General features: G+C 36.0%; 1 protein-coding gene across 19 annotated transcripts in view; it reads right to left on the bottom strand.

Moving 5' to 3' along the window:
- ZZZ3 (zinc finger ZZ-type containing 3) overlaps window positions 1-16,480 on the bottom strand; it is a 113,675-nt gene that overhangs the window by 13,795 nt on the left and 83,400 nt on the right. For 7 of the 19 annotated variants that reach the window (XM_023641825.2, XM_023641826.2, XM_023641829.2 and 4 more), the window contains 6 exons: window positions 12,864-13,002; window positions 10,003-10,150; window positions 9,801-9,916; window positions 9,053-9,124; window positions 7,936-8,037; window positions 7,184-7,279 (listed from right to left, as the gene is read on the bottom strand). In XM_023641825.2, the coding sequence (XP_023497593.1) occupies window positions 7,184-7,279; window positions 7,936-8,037; window positions 9,053-9,124; window positions 9,801-9,916; window positions 10,003-10,150; window positions 12,864-13,002 (673 nt within the window). Of the gene's footprint in view, window positions 1-7,183; window positions 7,280-7,935; window positions 8,038-9,052; window positions 9,125-9,800; window positions 9,917-10,002; window positions 10,151-12,863; window positions 13,003-13,113; window positions 13,177-16,480 lie in introns of those variants that run through there. The other 12 variants (XM_070268829.1, XM_070268833.1, XM_023641828.2 and 9 more) reach the window with 5 other exon arrangements.

Here is a 16,480-nt window from a genome sequence, read left to right as displayed (position 1 = left end):
AAATAAAGAAAGTCTCTGAGAAATATCCAACTCAATTAGGAAATGCAACATAAGAATTATAGGTATTCCAGAAGGAGAAGAGGAGAATGGAGCAGAAAGCTTGTTCAAAGAAATAATAGCAGAGAACTTCCCAAACCTAGGGAAAGAGATAGAAATCCATGTAAAGACGCTACCAGATATCAACGTAAAAAGACCTACTGCAAGGCATATAATAGTGAAACTGGCAAAAGTGAACGACAAGGAAAGAATATTAAGGGCAGCAAAAGCAGAAGAAAATAACTTACAAAGGAACTCCTATCAGGCTTTCAGCAGATTTCTCTGCAGAAACCTTATAGGCTAGGAGAGACTGGAATGACATATTCAAATCTTTGAAGGACAAAAACTGTCAGCCAAGAATGCTCTATCCAGCAAAAATATCCTTCAGATATGATAGAGACATAAAAATTTTCCCAGACAAACATAAGTGAAGGACGTTTGTAGCCATGAGATACCCTCCCCCCAAAAAATCCTCAAGAAGGATACCTGAAAGAAAAAAACAGAGAAAGGGGTTACAAAGCACGGAGTAAGGAGATAAATAGGTAGACAGAATCAGAGCAGGATAGCAAATAATCAAGTATAGCATTAAAGACAAAGGGAAGGAAAACACCAAAAGCAAAGATAATCTTGTGATGTTTAACCACAAACTCATAATACAAGATGGAATAAGATGTGAGAAAAACAACGTAGGATGGGAAGAGGAAAGGGACTGAATCAGTTTAGTCTAAGGAAATAAGAGGCCATCAGAAAAGGGAATATCTCATCCACGACATTTTGAATACAAACCTCATGGTGACCACTAAAAGAAAGCAGAACAGAGACACAAATAATAAATAAGGAGAAAACAAAGAAATATAACATAAAAAACTACATAACTTGACTGGTAGAATAAAATACACAGGACAAGAAACAAAGGAAATGCAGGAGAACCAGAAAACAAGTGATAAAATGGCAGCATTAAGCCTTCATATATCAATAATCACCCTAAACGTAAATAGACTGAATTCTCCAATAAAAAGACACAGAGTGGAGAGATGGATTGAAGAACAAGACCCAACAATGTGCTGCCTCCAGGGAACACATCTTAGCTCCAATGACAAACACAGGCTCAGAGTGAAGGGATATCAGACAATACTCCAAGCTAATGGAAAACAAAAGAAACCAGGGGCTGCCATACTTATATCAGACAAAGTAGACTTCAAGATAAGACAGGTTAAGAGAGGCAAAGAGGGGCAGTATATATTGATCAAAGGGACATTCTATCAAGAAGAAATAACACTTGTAAATATCTATGCACCCAAAACAGGAGCACCAAAGTACATACAGCAACTATTAACAAATCTAAAAGAAGATATTAATAATAACACAATAATAGTAGGGGACCTCAACATTCCACCCACATCAACGGATAGATCATCCAGTCAGAAAATCAACAAGGAAACAGCAGAACTAAATGAAAAGCTAGACCCATTGTACTTAATAGACAAATATAGAACACTATATCCAAAAACGGCAGACTATACATTCTTCTCAAGTATGCTTGGAACATTCTCAAGGACAGACCATATGATGGGAAACAAGCCAAGACTCAATAAATTTAAGAAGATTCCAATAATAACAAGCATCTTTTCTGATCACAATGCTATAAAGCTAGAAGTTAATTACAACCAAAAAGCTGAGAAAGGGACAAAGGTGTGGAGACTAAACAACATGCTACTGAACAACCAATGGATCACTGAAGAAATTAAAGGAGAAATCAGAAAATATCTAAAGAAAAATGAAAATGAAAACATACCATACCAACCCATATGGGATGCAGCAAAAGCCGTATTAAGAGGGAAATTCATGGCAATACAGGCTCACCTTTACAAACAAGAAAAATCCCAAATAAGCAATCTCAAACTACACCTAACTGAACTAGAAAAAGAACAAACAAAGCCCAAAATCAGCAGAAGGAGAGAAATAATAAAAATCGAGCATAAATAAATGCTATTGAAACAAAAAAGGCAGCAGAAAGGATCAATGAAACAAAGAGCTGTTTCTTTGAGAAGATAAATAAAACTGACAAACCCCTAAGCCAGACTTACAAAGAAAAAAAGAGAGAAAACTCAAATAAACAAAATCAGAAATGAAAGAGGAGAAATAACAATGGATACCACAGAAATACAACAGATTATAAGAGAATACTACAAAAAGCTATATGCCAACAAAATGGACAATCTAGAGGAAACGGATAAATTCTTAGACTCTTACAACCTCCCAAAGCTGAATCAAGAAGAAATAGAGAATCTGAATAGACCAATCACAAGTAAAGAAATTGAAACAGTAATCAAAAGCATCCCAAAGAATATAAGCCCAGGACCAGATGGCTTCCCTGGGGAATTCTACCAAACTTTCAGGGAGGATTTAATATCTATCCTTCTCAAGCTATTCCAAAAAATTAGGGAAGATAGAACACTTCTTAACACATTCTACAAGGCCAACATCCCTCTGATACCAAAACCTGACAAGAACAACACAAAAAAGGAAAACTAAAGGCCAATATCGCTGATGAACATAGATGCAAAAATACTAAACAAAATATTGGCAACCCGAATACAGCAATATATCAAAAAGATCATACATCATGATCAAGTGGGATTTATACCAGGGACACAAGGATGGGTCAACATCCACAAATCATTAAGAAAATGAGGAATAAAAACCACATGATCATCTCAGTAGATGCAGAGAGAGCATTTGACAAGATCCAACAGCCACTTACGATAAAAACACTTAACAAAATGCAGACAGAAGTAAGTTATCTCAACATAATAAAGGACATATACGACAAACCCACAGTATACATCATACTTAATGGGGAAAAATTGAACACCATGCCCCTGAGAACAGGAACAAGACAAGGACACCCACTCTCACCACTCTTATTCAACATAGTACTGGAGGTTTTGGCCAGAGCAATTAGGCAAGAGAAAGGAATAAAAGGAATGCAAACAGGGAGTGAAGAAATCAAACTCTCGCTGTTTGCAGATGACATGATCTTATATATAGAAAACCCTACAGAATCTATCAGAAAACATTATAAATAATTAACAACTATAGTAAACTGCCAGGCACAAAATCAATTTACAATCTAAATTTCTGTACTCTAATAATGAACTTACAAAAAGAGAACTCAAGAATACAATTCCATTTACAATCACAATAAAAAAGAAGAAAGTACCTGGGAATAAATTTAACTAAGGAGGTGAAGGACTTATACAATGAAAACTATAAGACATTATTGAAAGAAATAGATAATGACACGAAGAGAAGGAAAGAGATTACACGCTCATAGATTGGAAGAATAAACATAGTTAAAATGTCCATACTACCCAAAGCAATCTACAGATTCAATGCAATCCCAGTCAGAATCCCAATGACATTCTGCACAGAAATAGAACAAAGAATCCTAAAATTCATATGGGGCAACCAAAGACCCCGAATTGCTAAAGCAATAATGAGAAAAAAGCTGGAGGCATCACAATACCTGACTTCAAATGTACTACAAAGCCATAGTGATCAAAATAGCATGATACTGGTACAAAAACAGACACACAGATCAATGGAACAGAACTGAAAGCCAAGAAATAAAACTGCACATATACAGACATCTAATCTTCAACAAAGGTGCCAAGACCATACAATGGAGAAAAGACAGTCTCTTCAATAAACGGTGCTGGGAAAACTGGACAGCCACATGCAAAAGAATGAAAGTAGACCATTTTCTCACACCATACAAAAAAAAAACCTCAAAATGGATCAAACACTTGAAGATAAGTCCTGAAATCATAAAACTCCTGGAAGATAGTACAGGTAGTACTATCTGACATCGAACTTAAAAAGATCTTTTCAAATCCCATGTCTTCTCAGACAAGGGAAACAAAAGAAAAACAGGTGGGAGTTCATCAGACTCAAGTGCTTCTGCAAGGCAAAAGAAACTAGGATCAAGACAAAAAGAACCTACCAATTAGGAGAAAATATTTGCAAATCATATCTGGTAAGGGGTTAATCTCCATAATATATAAGGAACTCACACAACTGAATAACAAGAAAATAAACAGCCCAATCAAAAAATAGGCAGAGGATATGAACAGACATTTTTCCAAAGAAGATATACAGATGGCCAATAAACGTATGAAAAGATATTCAACATCACTAATCATCAGGGAAATGCAAATCAAAACTACACTAAGATACCACCTTACACCTGTTAAAATGGCTATAATCTCTAAGACTGAAAATAACAAATGTTGGAGAAGGTGTGGAGAGAAGGGAACCCTCACACACTGCCGGTGGGAATGCAAACTGGTGCAGCCACTATGGAAAACAGTATGGAAAGTCCTCAAAAAACTAAGAATAGAACTACCATATTACCCAGCTATCCCACTACTGGGTATCTACCAAACAGCTTGAAATCAACAATCCAAAGTAACATATGTACCGCTATGTTCATTGCAGCACTATTCACAATAGCCAAGAAATGGAAGCAATCCAAGTGCCCATCAACTGACGACTGGATAAAGATGATGTGGTATATATATACAATGGAATACTATTCAGCCATAAAAAAAGACAAAATCATCCCATTTGCAACAACATGGAAGGACCTGGAGGGAATTTGGCTAAGTGCAATAAGCCAGACTGAGAAAGACAAACACCAGATGATTTCACTCATGTGTGGAATATAAACAAACACATGAACAAAGAAAACAGTTCAGTGATTACAGGGGAAGGGGGGTGGGGAGTGGGCACAGGGGGTGAAGCAAAACACTTATGTGGTGACAGACAAGAAATGATGTACAACTGAAATTTCACAATGATGTCAACTATTATGAACTCAAATATAAAAAACAAAACGTTGAAAGAAACGGAGAAATACACAAAAAAATGGAAAGATATTCGATACTCTTGGATTGGAAGAATTAACATAGTTAAAATGTCCATATTTCCTAAAGCAATCTACAGATTCAATGAAATCTTCATCAAAGTTCCAATGACATTTATCACAGAAACATAACAAAGAAGCCTAAAATTTATATGGAACAATAAAACACCCTGAATAGCCAAAGGAATCTTGAGAAAAAAGAACAAAACTGGAGGTATCTCACTCCCTGATTTCAAAATATACTCCAAGACTATAGTAATCAAAATAACACGGTACTGGCACCAAAAAAACCACACAGATCAATGGAACAGAACCGAAAGGCCGGAAATAAACTCAAACTTCTATGGACACTAATTTTTGACAAAGGAGCCAAGAACACACAAGGGAGAAAGGAAAGTCTCTTCAGTAAATGGTGTTGGGAAAACTAGACAGTCACATGCAAAAGAATGAAAGTAGACCATTCTCTTATACCATACACAAAAATAAACTCAAAATGGATTAAAGACTTGAATGTAAGACCTGAAATCATGAAACTTCTAGAAAAAAACATATGCAGTACGTTCTTCAACATTAGTCTTAGCAGCATATTTTCAAGTACCATGTCTGACCAGTCAAGGGAAAGGACAGAAAACATGAACAAAGGGATCACATCAAACTAAGAAACTTCTGCACAGCAAACAAAACCATCAACAAAATGGAAAGACAACCTAACAACTGGGAGAAGATATTTGCAAACCATATATCTGATAAGGGGTTAATATCCAAAATAAAGAGAGAACTCAACAACAAAAAAATCTAACAAGCCAATTAAAAAATGGACAAAAGATCTGAACAGACATTTTTCCAAAGAAGATATACAGATGACCAAGAGGCACATGAAAAGATGTTCAACATCACTAATTATTATGGAAATGCATATCAAAACTCCAGTGAGAGGGCCAGCCCCATGGCTGAGTGCTTAAGTTCAAGCACTCCGCTTCAGCGGTCCAGGGTTTCACTGGTTCAGATCCTGGGCGCAGACCTAGCACTGCTCATCAAGCAATGCTGAGGCGGCACCCCACATGCCACTAGAAAGGCCCACAACTGAAATATACAACTATGTACCGGGGGCCTTTGGGGAGAAGGGGGAAAAATTGGAAAAAAAAACTACAATGAGAAAAAGAAACCACCTCACACCATCAGAATGGCGATAATTAAGAAGACAACAGGGGGCCGGCCTGGTGGCGCAGCAGTTAAGTTTGCACATTCCGATTCTCAGCAGCCCAGGGTTCACTGGTTCTGATCCCGGGTACGGACATGGCACCACTTGGCAAGCCATGCTGAGGTAGGCTTCCCACGTATAAAGTAGAGGAAGATGGGCATGGATGTTAGCTCAGGGCCAGTCTTCCTCAGCAAAAAGAGGAGGATTGGCAGCAGTTAGCTCAGGGCTAATCTTCCTCAAAGAAAAAAAAAGAAGAAGAAGACAAGAAATAACAGTGTTGGAGAGGATGCGGAGAAAAGGGAACTCTCATATAATGCTGGTGGGAATGCAAACTGGGGTAGCCATTATGGAAAACAGTATGGAGATTCCTCAAAAAATTAAGAACAGAACTACAATATGATCCAGGGATTCCACTGCTGGCTATTTATCCAAAGATCATAAAAACACAATTCGCAAACATATATGCACCCCTATGTTTACTGCAGTATTATTCACAATTGCCAAGACTTGGAAATGACCTAAGTGCCCATCAAGGGATGACTGGATAAAGATGTGGTATATATACACAACGGAATACTACTCAGCCATAAAAAGAAAAAGGAAATCTTGCAACAACATGGATGGACCTTGAGGATATTATGCTAAGTGAAATAAGTTACAGAGAGAAAGTCAAATACCATATGATCTCACTCATAAATAGAAGATAAAAACAACAACAAACACACATAGACACAGAGATTGAACTGGTGGTTACCAGAGGGGAAGGTGGGAGGGAGGAGGGTGAAAGGGATGATTAGGCACATGCGTGTGGTGATGGATGGTAATTAGTCTTTCAGTGGTGAACATCATGTAGTTTACACAGAAATCAAAATATAACGATGTACACCTAAAATTTATATAGTGTAATAAATCAATGTTACCTCAATTAAAAAAAACTCTCTTCTGATAAATATATACAATTTTGCACAGCAATTCTGACTTTGATGAGTTTAATCTAAGATCTAGAGTTTAGTTTTTACCTTTTTGGAGTATATATATAAGTTTGGTGTTCTGCCTGGGACCGGAATGCCAGCTTTCGTTAGTTTTATGAAATACTTCTGCACTCGGCTGGCAACCTAAGGAAACATGACAAGCCTTTTAACATAATCACAAGATATGTAATACCTGAACAGTTTTTAAAAATTAAAATGTACATGTGTCTTAATGATTGTTAACAATTTAAAATTTATCATAAACCTAGAAACAATTTTAAGCTGCCACCAAGACACTTACATTTAAAATCTAGGCCAAAAAAAATCATTAAATTAAATTTGTTTGATCCCAAAGCTAAAGACACATTTACAACTTGTGAACACTCATGCTTGTAGCATAAAAACACGTCTATTAGTGTTGATGGGAATGTGAAGGAGAAAACTGCTCAGTATTTATTTTAGAAAGATAACCAGGGAATACTGACTAAGGCAATGTCACAAATCTATCAGCAGTCTAACAAAAAAGTATGTAACTGTTGCACTCATTAAACATTCAAGAGACAATAAAACCATTACATTTTTATTCTTTAGTATTTAGTAATGATCCAAAGCAGAATTATCCCAAGTTACTTCTGAAATCAATACAAAAATATACAAAGCTAATAAAATTTTTAAAGCCCACACACTATAGCACCTCTGTAGCTAAAAATGATGCAGCAGATCTGAGGTCAGCCGTATTAACCTTCAGAAAGAAAACTATCAAAAACATAACAAACACACAGGGCCATTTCCTCAGTCACCTGTTTTGCTGTCCTATTGCCCAGCTCATCTGCTATCTTCTGCCAGCGTCGAGATTCTACTTCTTCAGGAGGGTACTTCAGGAGTAGCTGTTCAAGTTTTTTCTAAGCCAAACCGAAGACCAAATTTAAGAAAGTTTAATACTGAGTTTCTAAATAAATACATTCACATTTCATTGCAAGCTATAACACTCCCTCCCCAACTTTGGGGGTTAGGTCAGTAGAAATGCTCATGGTAGAAAAATTTGTAGTAAGAAAGTTAAGCTGTCACAGGGAAAATGAGATGAAAGATTAAACCTATAAAAGACCTTATAAAGTTTTCTATTCATTTCAATAAAAAGACAGCACCCTAAAAATTTAATTAACTAACTAACTAGCATTTTATACATCTTAGTGATTTCCATTGGCCATCTTTTCTTGCTAGACTATGTTTAGGCTTGCCCCTATAGATTTGACAAAAATGTGTAAATTCATTTGAATTTAGACAGAATACTAACAGAGACTTTTCCCTCTTTTGTGTGGTCCTCCACGCAAATATCTGATTTTAATATTCTGACTTATCTCCTAAATTCTCCCATAGTCCTAAAGATGCAGAATAACCTGGATGCTTGAAATAAAGGTTTCCTAAAGCTCTCTATAAACTACTAAACTCTTTATAGCTGTGAGGTTAATCCTCATATGAGACAGAGATGTTTCTCAAACCTTATCCACAAACAATCCTAGCTGTATCCCAAAATGTAACCCAACACTCTGACCTGGCTTTGCTAGCTCCCCTCCATGACAAAAATAAGAATTCACTTTGAGGCACAGCTTTACGTGGCCCCAGGTTTTTCTCCCTCCCAAAGATACATTACAAAACTTTATTCTATCCATTTTACTACATTTTTCAATCCCCTCCCAAGACCCAGGTTCCTTCTTTAAAAATCATTCCCAAAAAGGAATTCGTATGTTCTCAAAATTCAAAATTCTTGAAGTGTACAAAAAGGTATAGAGAAATAAGTTTAAATATTTTAAATTCATGGTTAAGAGGGATGACATACAACAATATACACTTTACTCATAATACTGACTCTAATTTTAACCTTTTTTTTAACCTATGCAATTTAGAAATATCTATTACCTGTTCTTCAACAGTCCACAATTGGTTAAATGTTTCTGGTTTGGTATCATCACACAGGCGTCCTCTTATCATCTGCATATAAAAATGAGGCTTTTGTCAAAGAGAAAATACAAAGACTATCCTTTGACATAGCCAAATAACACACAAATTGTGGAATTTTTTATTCATTTCAAAATATTTTAGTAAATTAATTGTTTTAATGTGTACATAATTTATTGTTTACATAATGTTTTCACATTCCTTCAGTTCATTTCCTTTTATACTCCTAGTAATCCTGTGATATAGATGACAGCAATTTCATTTTAAAGAAAAGAAAATAATGCCTTTCCATTCTGAACCCACATGTCTACCGAGGTTCATCTAATAGTGGCAAGGCCAGGACTCAAATCCACTACAAACAAAGAGGTCTTACTTTTAGAATAAATACTGTGTGTCAGGCACTGCACTAGGCATGTTTCATGCACCGCTCATTTAATCCTCACATCAGCTCTACAGCTCAGGTAACAATCACGTTTTACAGAAGAGGAAGCTGCAGCTTGCAGACTTGAATATAAAGGACATCTGAAGTTCCACAGCCAGTAAGTGGTGGAGTTGGGGTTCCAACCCAGGTTTCTCTTAACTTCAAGATTCATGTCTCCACTATCTTCAGTGAAAGATTGCTTGATTTTTAAGAATACACACCGGGAAAATGTTAAGATGTTCTGTCTACAATTCAAATTTTCCTATTCTGACGCTTTATACTGCTTACCTGAGGACGACTGCTTGAGCCTTCTGGACCATCACTCAAAGGCAATACAGAGTACGAAAGGGACTCGCCATCCTTCTTAGGATCTAAAGGACTTTTTGGTCTAGCAGGTAAACCTACTGAAAAGAAGACCATGTGTAGGATTATTAAAGCAACACTTTGCCAGCTATTTCTCTCCTTAAATTCTTATCATGTAATTTCTTACCTTTATCGAAAACTAACTTAACTCTTCTAGTATGTCTTTTACGATTTTTAAATTCTCTTTCAAAGTTCCCAAGGCTATTGGTATATTGGTCCCATACAATCTCAGGCAACTGAACAACTCTCTGCGGATACGGAAGCCCTATATCAGCCTGGGGAAAAAAAATAATAAAGTAACAGTCTACATTTAATTCAAGAAATTATCAACTATACCCATATTTTCAGATGAGTCCAAATCCAAATAATCATCAACTGGGCTTTTCTATTCACTGTTTGAATCCAATAGCCAATAAAGGTTAAGATAATATAGCCTAAACATCAAGTAGAAAAGATGATAGCAAGTGAAGAAGAATGAATTTAACAAAACATAAGCACTATTTTTGGATAGAGCTCAAAAGCTGAACTATATAGATAAACTATAATTTATGATTAACAAACTTTAAACATAAACAGGAAAGCAAAGAAAGGCTTTTATCTCTAAAAACAGCATATGAAATGTGTTTGTTTGCCACAGATGAGACTTGACACACCGAATTCATTTTAAATGTACCTCCATGTTCATAACTTATCCATAAAACAATGAGTTATTTTCACAATATATAACTCTAACCACATGTACAAAAAATTATGATATCTTGAGAATCAAAACCACACCTTTGATTTACTTGGAATTCAGTTACTTTACCACCACCTTTAGAGAAGTCAGTAGTTGTCATAATTACTAAAACCAGGTCATTATGATCAATATCTTTTGATAGGGATTTGGGTTACACAGGTAGATGTATTTGTCAGAACCCATATCATGGTTCAATCAGTATTTGCGAATTTCACCATATAAATTTCACCTTAAAAAGAAAGTTTTAAAAAAAATTTTAGTTAAAAATATGCATTCTGAAGTGTTTTGGTGTTAAGTGTATACATCTGCAACATTGGAATGTATCAAATGTACTCCCACCTTGAAATAAGATGGAATGATGGACTGAAGGACTGACAGATACATGATAAAGCAAATACAGTAAAATGTTAAGTATAGAATCTAGGGAGCGGATATGTGTGTGTTAACTATACAATACTTTCAACTTTTTTGTGTACTTAACGTTTTTCATAATAAAATGTTGAGAAAAAAATCAAGCCATAAATTATGAAACCGGCAAGAAAAATCCACTCTGTGACACAGAATTCTTAGTTTTTATTTTGCTTATGACTGACATATAGCATTATCACCATCATCATAATACTAGATATTGGTCCAAGGCTCAACTTTTGTAAAATTAGAGTGTCTTTTAAAATAATGATGGTAATATCAAAGAAAGCTAAATGTTTCCTGCATTGTATATACCACAAGTTTCCTTAATTTTAATTAGGCGTTTTTAGATGTCCACTAAAACAAACAGATCTCATGTCAACAACTAAACTAACACAGTAAACCTAATCAAACTTCTAAATTAAACCCAGTAAAAAAATTTCTTCCTAAGGAACATAAGTCTGTCACCATTACTAAAGTATTTGGATTTAATATACGTCTGTACATTTTTGTAAAAAATTCTTAAGATGATCAATATCACATCTCTGTTTCAGATATAAAGTGAAAATAAATTCAGTTCTAAACTAAATCTGGAAATGGAGAACCGCAAACAACCAACTGCATACAAATCTAGTAAATGTGCCTAACTGCATCTTTTTGTCCGCCCAGGAACACGAATAAAATGAGATTAAGGTTAATAAATTTTTTATTAATATTTACTTTTCTAATCTGTCTGTTTCAGTTGAATCCATTCTAAGTAACCATTGTACATCTTTGTAGACCAAGAAACTGTTTAATAAATGCAATGATTTCTAACAAATCAATATAGAGAGTCTATATCCATTATGATATTTAATGTTCTGAAAGCATGAAGAGAAAGGAATATTTGTCGAGTAAATAACTAACTAGAAAGATCCAAATAATAAAGTAATGCATCTAAATGAAATAAAGTCCCCAGGGTTGTTCCTTTGACACCTAGCAGACCACGTCTATGACTAAGAAAAACCAGTAACTAATAACTGAAGTTGTCATACTATACAGGCTAGGTTTTTGTTTTTGTAGGTGAAGAAGAGGATTCTTTTCTATAGTTCTTAAGTTTTAATCTTTTCACACAATGCTGATTAATATCATGCCTCTCAAATTTATTGAACACTTAGTGTGTCCCTAATTCAAGACACATATTACAGCATGGATGCACATCTAGATTATCTTATTTATATACCAAGAAAGTTATTAGAAAAAGTTGAATCATTTTCAAATGGTTTACTGTTAAATATGAAAGTTCTGTTTTAAGGAAAACAGAAAATTATAAGGAATTTTTTATACTAAGATAAAAGACAGTTCAAAATTAAATAAATAATTCATACCTCTTCCTCATGGATTTGGCAACCATAATCTTAAAGACATTTAAAACAGAGTTTTTGTTTTTATCACCATTGTTTTCTATCTATCTTGAGAGTTACAAAAGTAACTTGCAACTAAGCAGTTAAATCCCAAAGTATTTTTTCTTTTAGCTTCACTAATCCTGAAGTCCTGAAAGGACAAGAGGGAAAACACTCCAAGATGGGGAAGGTAAAAGGAAAAGATCACAAAAACGGCTAAGGAAAAGGACATCAAGTTCCTGTACAAATATCCAATTAAAGCTCCTAGCTGTCCTCACGGGGGTATTTTGTTGTGTTTGGTGGGGGTGAAGGAAGGCAGTAGCTGCCTTCAGTAGTATGGTTAATTACAGAAGGGAAAAAATTAAACATTTAAAAAAGTATATACCCATATAAAAACAATAAACCAAGTTATTATCAAATATATCTCAATAAATCGTGAAAGGTTCTCTCTATATATACCTTCTTCTGGAGTTTTTCCACAAATCCAATGGGATTTTTTAGAGCTTCTCTCTGGTGTCTGCCTAAACTTTCAAGGTCCTGGACTGCTTGAGAACGTTGAGCCTCGAGTACAGCAATCGTCTGTAACAGTCTCTGATAACTACAGAGACAAAGAAAAACACCTCACTAAAATTTTCCAGCAACAACAATAAATAAAAACTGAGTTCAAGCCATGATCTACTAGTAAGTCACACAGTCTTTTTAAAGTTACCTGAAAGAGTTTAGTAAAACATATTACTGGGAATAAATGAGGTCTTCCTGAGTTACGAAGTACCTAGTCAGAAAATATCAGTTAGAGAAAGCAAAGCCTTATTCCATCTTAAGTTTTTAAATCTTGAACCCGAACAAGTGCAGAAAATGAGAAAGCATCCTGACTTTCCAACAAAGTCATTAAGAAACTGCTAAATAAAAAACAATTAAAATCATTAAGATTTTAGCACTAGGAGGGATCACCAAACTCAGCCCCTCTGTTGTACTGTCAGAACAAGGAAAGTGAGGTCCATTTTCTTGCCCAGAGTTACAAGAAACTGTCACATAATTCAGACATGATCTTAGGTGCCGTGATTCTCAGTTGCTCCTTTTATTTTACCTCCAACCTGGAGGCAGTTTACTTTCCCATCAATTCTTAAGTATTGAACAGTTTTAAAGAAAGTCCTTAAAGATACCTTTTTACTTCCTTGCCTACAAAGGTCCTTTTAGCACAGCTAACATATAATTTACCCACACAAATCTACTACCTGTCATTATCCTGAAATCTCACTATGGTACATGATACTAATTAATTCTCTCTCTCTCTCTCTTTTTTCTTGTTTATTTGGTTCAAATTGTCCTGCCTCTCTGACTGTCTAATTTCACATATCAATACACATATGGAAACATGTTAACCCAAAAGCCTTGAATGCTCAAATACACTTTGCAAAAAGAATCAAGAACAACTCACTTCAAATTCACTTCAAAACAAGTGGTTAAGGCCTTAAAGTTTTAGCGAAGCACAATTTGTCTTTATGGCTTCAAATAAATTTCATTCTGTTTCCCACTAGACTGTAAACTCCATAGTGGCAAACATATCAGAAAAGTTCACTGTTTTGTTTTCCAGTGCAGCACATTTTCCAGCATATAGATGCTCAATAAAGTTTTTTCCCTTTTTTTTTTTGGCTGAGGACGATTCACCCTGAGCTAACATCCATGCCAATCTTCCCCTATTTTTTAGTACGTGGGCTGCCAGCACAGCATGGGCGCTAACAGAGTGGTGTAGGTCCACACCAAGGAGCCGAACCCAGGCTGTCAAAGCAGAGTGTGCTGAACTTAACCACAAGGACTGGCCCTTAATAAATGTTTTTTGAATGAACAAATGAATGAACGGATATTCTGTGCAATCAAAAAATATACTGAATCTTTTCAGTTCAAAAGTTGGCAAACTTGCAGAACTTTCAAAGGAAAAACAATGCAATTTTGAGGTTCACAGCCATGGTGTAATTACAACATGATACTGTCTATCAGAAAAATTTCTCTGGGGCCAGCCCCGTGGCCGAGTGGTTAAGTTCGCGCGCTCCGCTGCTCGTCGGTTCAAATCCTGGGCGGACATGGCACCGCTCATCATGCCACCACTCATCAAGCCACGCTGAGGCGGCATCCCACATGCCACAATTAGAAGGACCCACAACTAAGAATACACAACTATGTACCGGGGGGCTTTGGGGAGAAAAAGTAAAAAAATAAAATTTTTCAAGAAAAAAAAGAAAAAGAAAAGTTTCTCAGCCTCTTGCCTAAAACATACCTTATTCTTATTCTCAAGTCCCTTGTTAACTAACCCTTGATGAAATGTTTAATAATTAAGGTAAAAAAACTGCTAACACTGAAGGGTAAGACCCCTCTCAAACTACAGATAGTTAATTGAAAGGTCAGAGCTGAGTTGGAAAGCAAGGCTGTACTAAGTCAGTCCTGGATCAGGTAGAGAGGTGACGTCTAAACTCACTTTCCCTAAGCCTCTGTTTAGTTTGAGGAATACGCAAGTGTACAGCCCTGCCTGTTCTGGCCGTTCCTACAAGGCAGGCTCACACAGGCTCAGTCTTGGGGTGACGGTAGTGAGTTGAGTACGAGAACCTGTCCTCTCTACAATACCCTTAACTGCCATGATCGACCTCCAGAACTTATCCACTACTAGCAGAATAACCAAAGGCTTCTCCTGGTATCTCTATGATAGGATTCACTCCTGTTTTAAAAGAAGAGTTGCACATTTCTGTATCATCAATATAAAAATGACTGTTGAGTCTACTAAACTTTGAGTAAACTGTTATAAGCACAGTAACAATTAATGAGGCATAAGTAAGAACAGGGTTATGGAAAAAACAAGTGGAGGCTTAAAAAAAACTGCTACAGTCAGTTATTGACAGTCAGGGAAAAAGGGCTCTATTTGAAGCCAATAAATTATAACAATCTTACTATATGTAAATTATTCCACAATAATTCTGACTTTAAAAAAATAATTCTGGGGCCAGCGTGGTGGCATAGAGGTTAAGTTCACATGCTTGGCTTCGGCAGCCTGGGGTTCACGGATTCAGATCCTTGGCGTGGACCCAGCACTACTCGTCACGCCACGCTGTGGCAGCATCCCACATAAAATAGAGGAAAATTGGCACAGATGGTGGCTCAGCAACAACCTTCCTCAAGCAAAAAGAGGAAGATTGGCAACAGATGTTAGTTCAGGGCCAATCTTCCTCACACACAAAAATAATAATAATAATTCTAAGAGAGATGACAAAGTATAACTCTTCAACCCCTATTTTGCTTCTCTTTAATCAAGAAAAAATGATTACCAGATTGAAAGGCCTAGGATAAACATGAGTAAAGACAAAGAGTACTCAGAGATTTTACCAGTAAGAATACCATATATACATATATCCCTCAGCAGAAATAGAAGGAATCAAAAAACCGAGGTGACAACTAAAAAAACAGTAAGATAGACAAATTTATTTTCAAGCCTACCCACCCACTCACTTTACCTCCAAAAGCAAAGTACTAAAAGCAGATCCAGGCATTAGTTGAGGCAAGATTCTTTTGTTCATTAACTCAGTAACTACAAAGAGAACAAGGCACTATCCTAAAAGCTTTCATAATTATCAAGGTAAATCAGGAATGGAAGTGAGGTATAGTAGCGGAGCTACAATTACACTAGAGAGGGAGAAAAGAAACCGAATGAGAGTGAATGAGACAGGGCTGGCCATGCTGTTGGAGCCGGAGGACAGGTATGTGAGGGTCCATCATACTAGTCTGTCTACTTTTTTGTATGTTTGAAATTCTCCAGAATGAATTAAAAAAACACCTCCAACTTTAGTCCAAATTAATGGGATACATGATCACTGTACTCTTCCCAGATCACCTGCTACTGTACTCAGCTCTGCTTTGAGACAAACAGGTCCATGAACAGACAAGGTGTATGAGAAACTACATAATAAGAAATAACAGTAGTGTCTAACATTTACTGAATTTGTACTATATGCAGACATTGTTGTATTTTAAGTGAATTAACTCAATCCTCACAACGAACTTATAAACAGGTACCATTATCCTTATTTTAC

Source organism: Equus caballus, chromosome 5 (assembly GCF_041296265.1).
Source record: "Equus caballus isolate H_3958 breed thoroughbred chromosome 5, TB-T2T, whole genome shotgun sequence".
Taxonomy (NCBI): Eukaryota; Metazoa; Chordata; class Mammalia; order Perissodactyla; family Equidae; genus Equus; species Equus caballus.
Note: the sequence above shows the minus strand (reverse complement) of the source record. Positions and strands in the feature narration are given on the sequence as shown.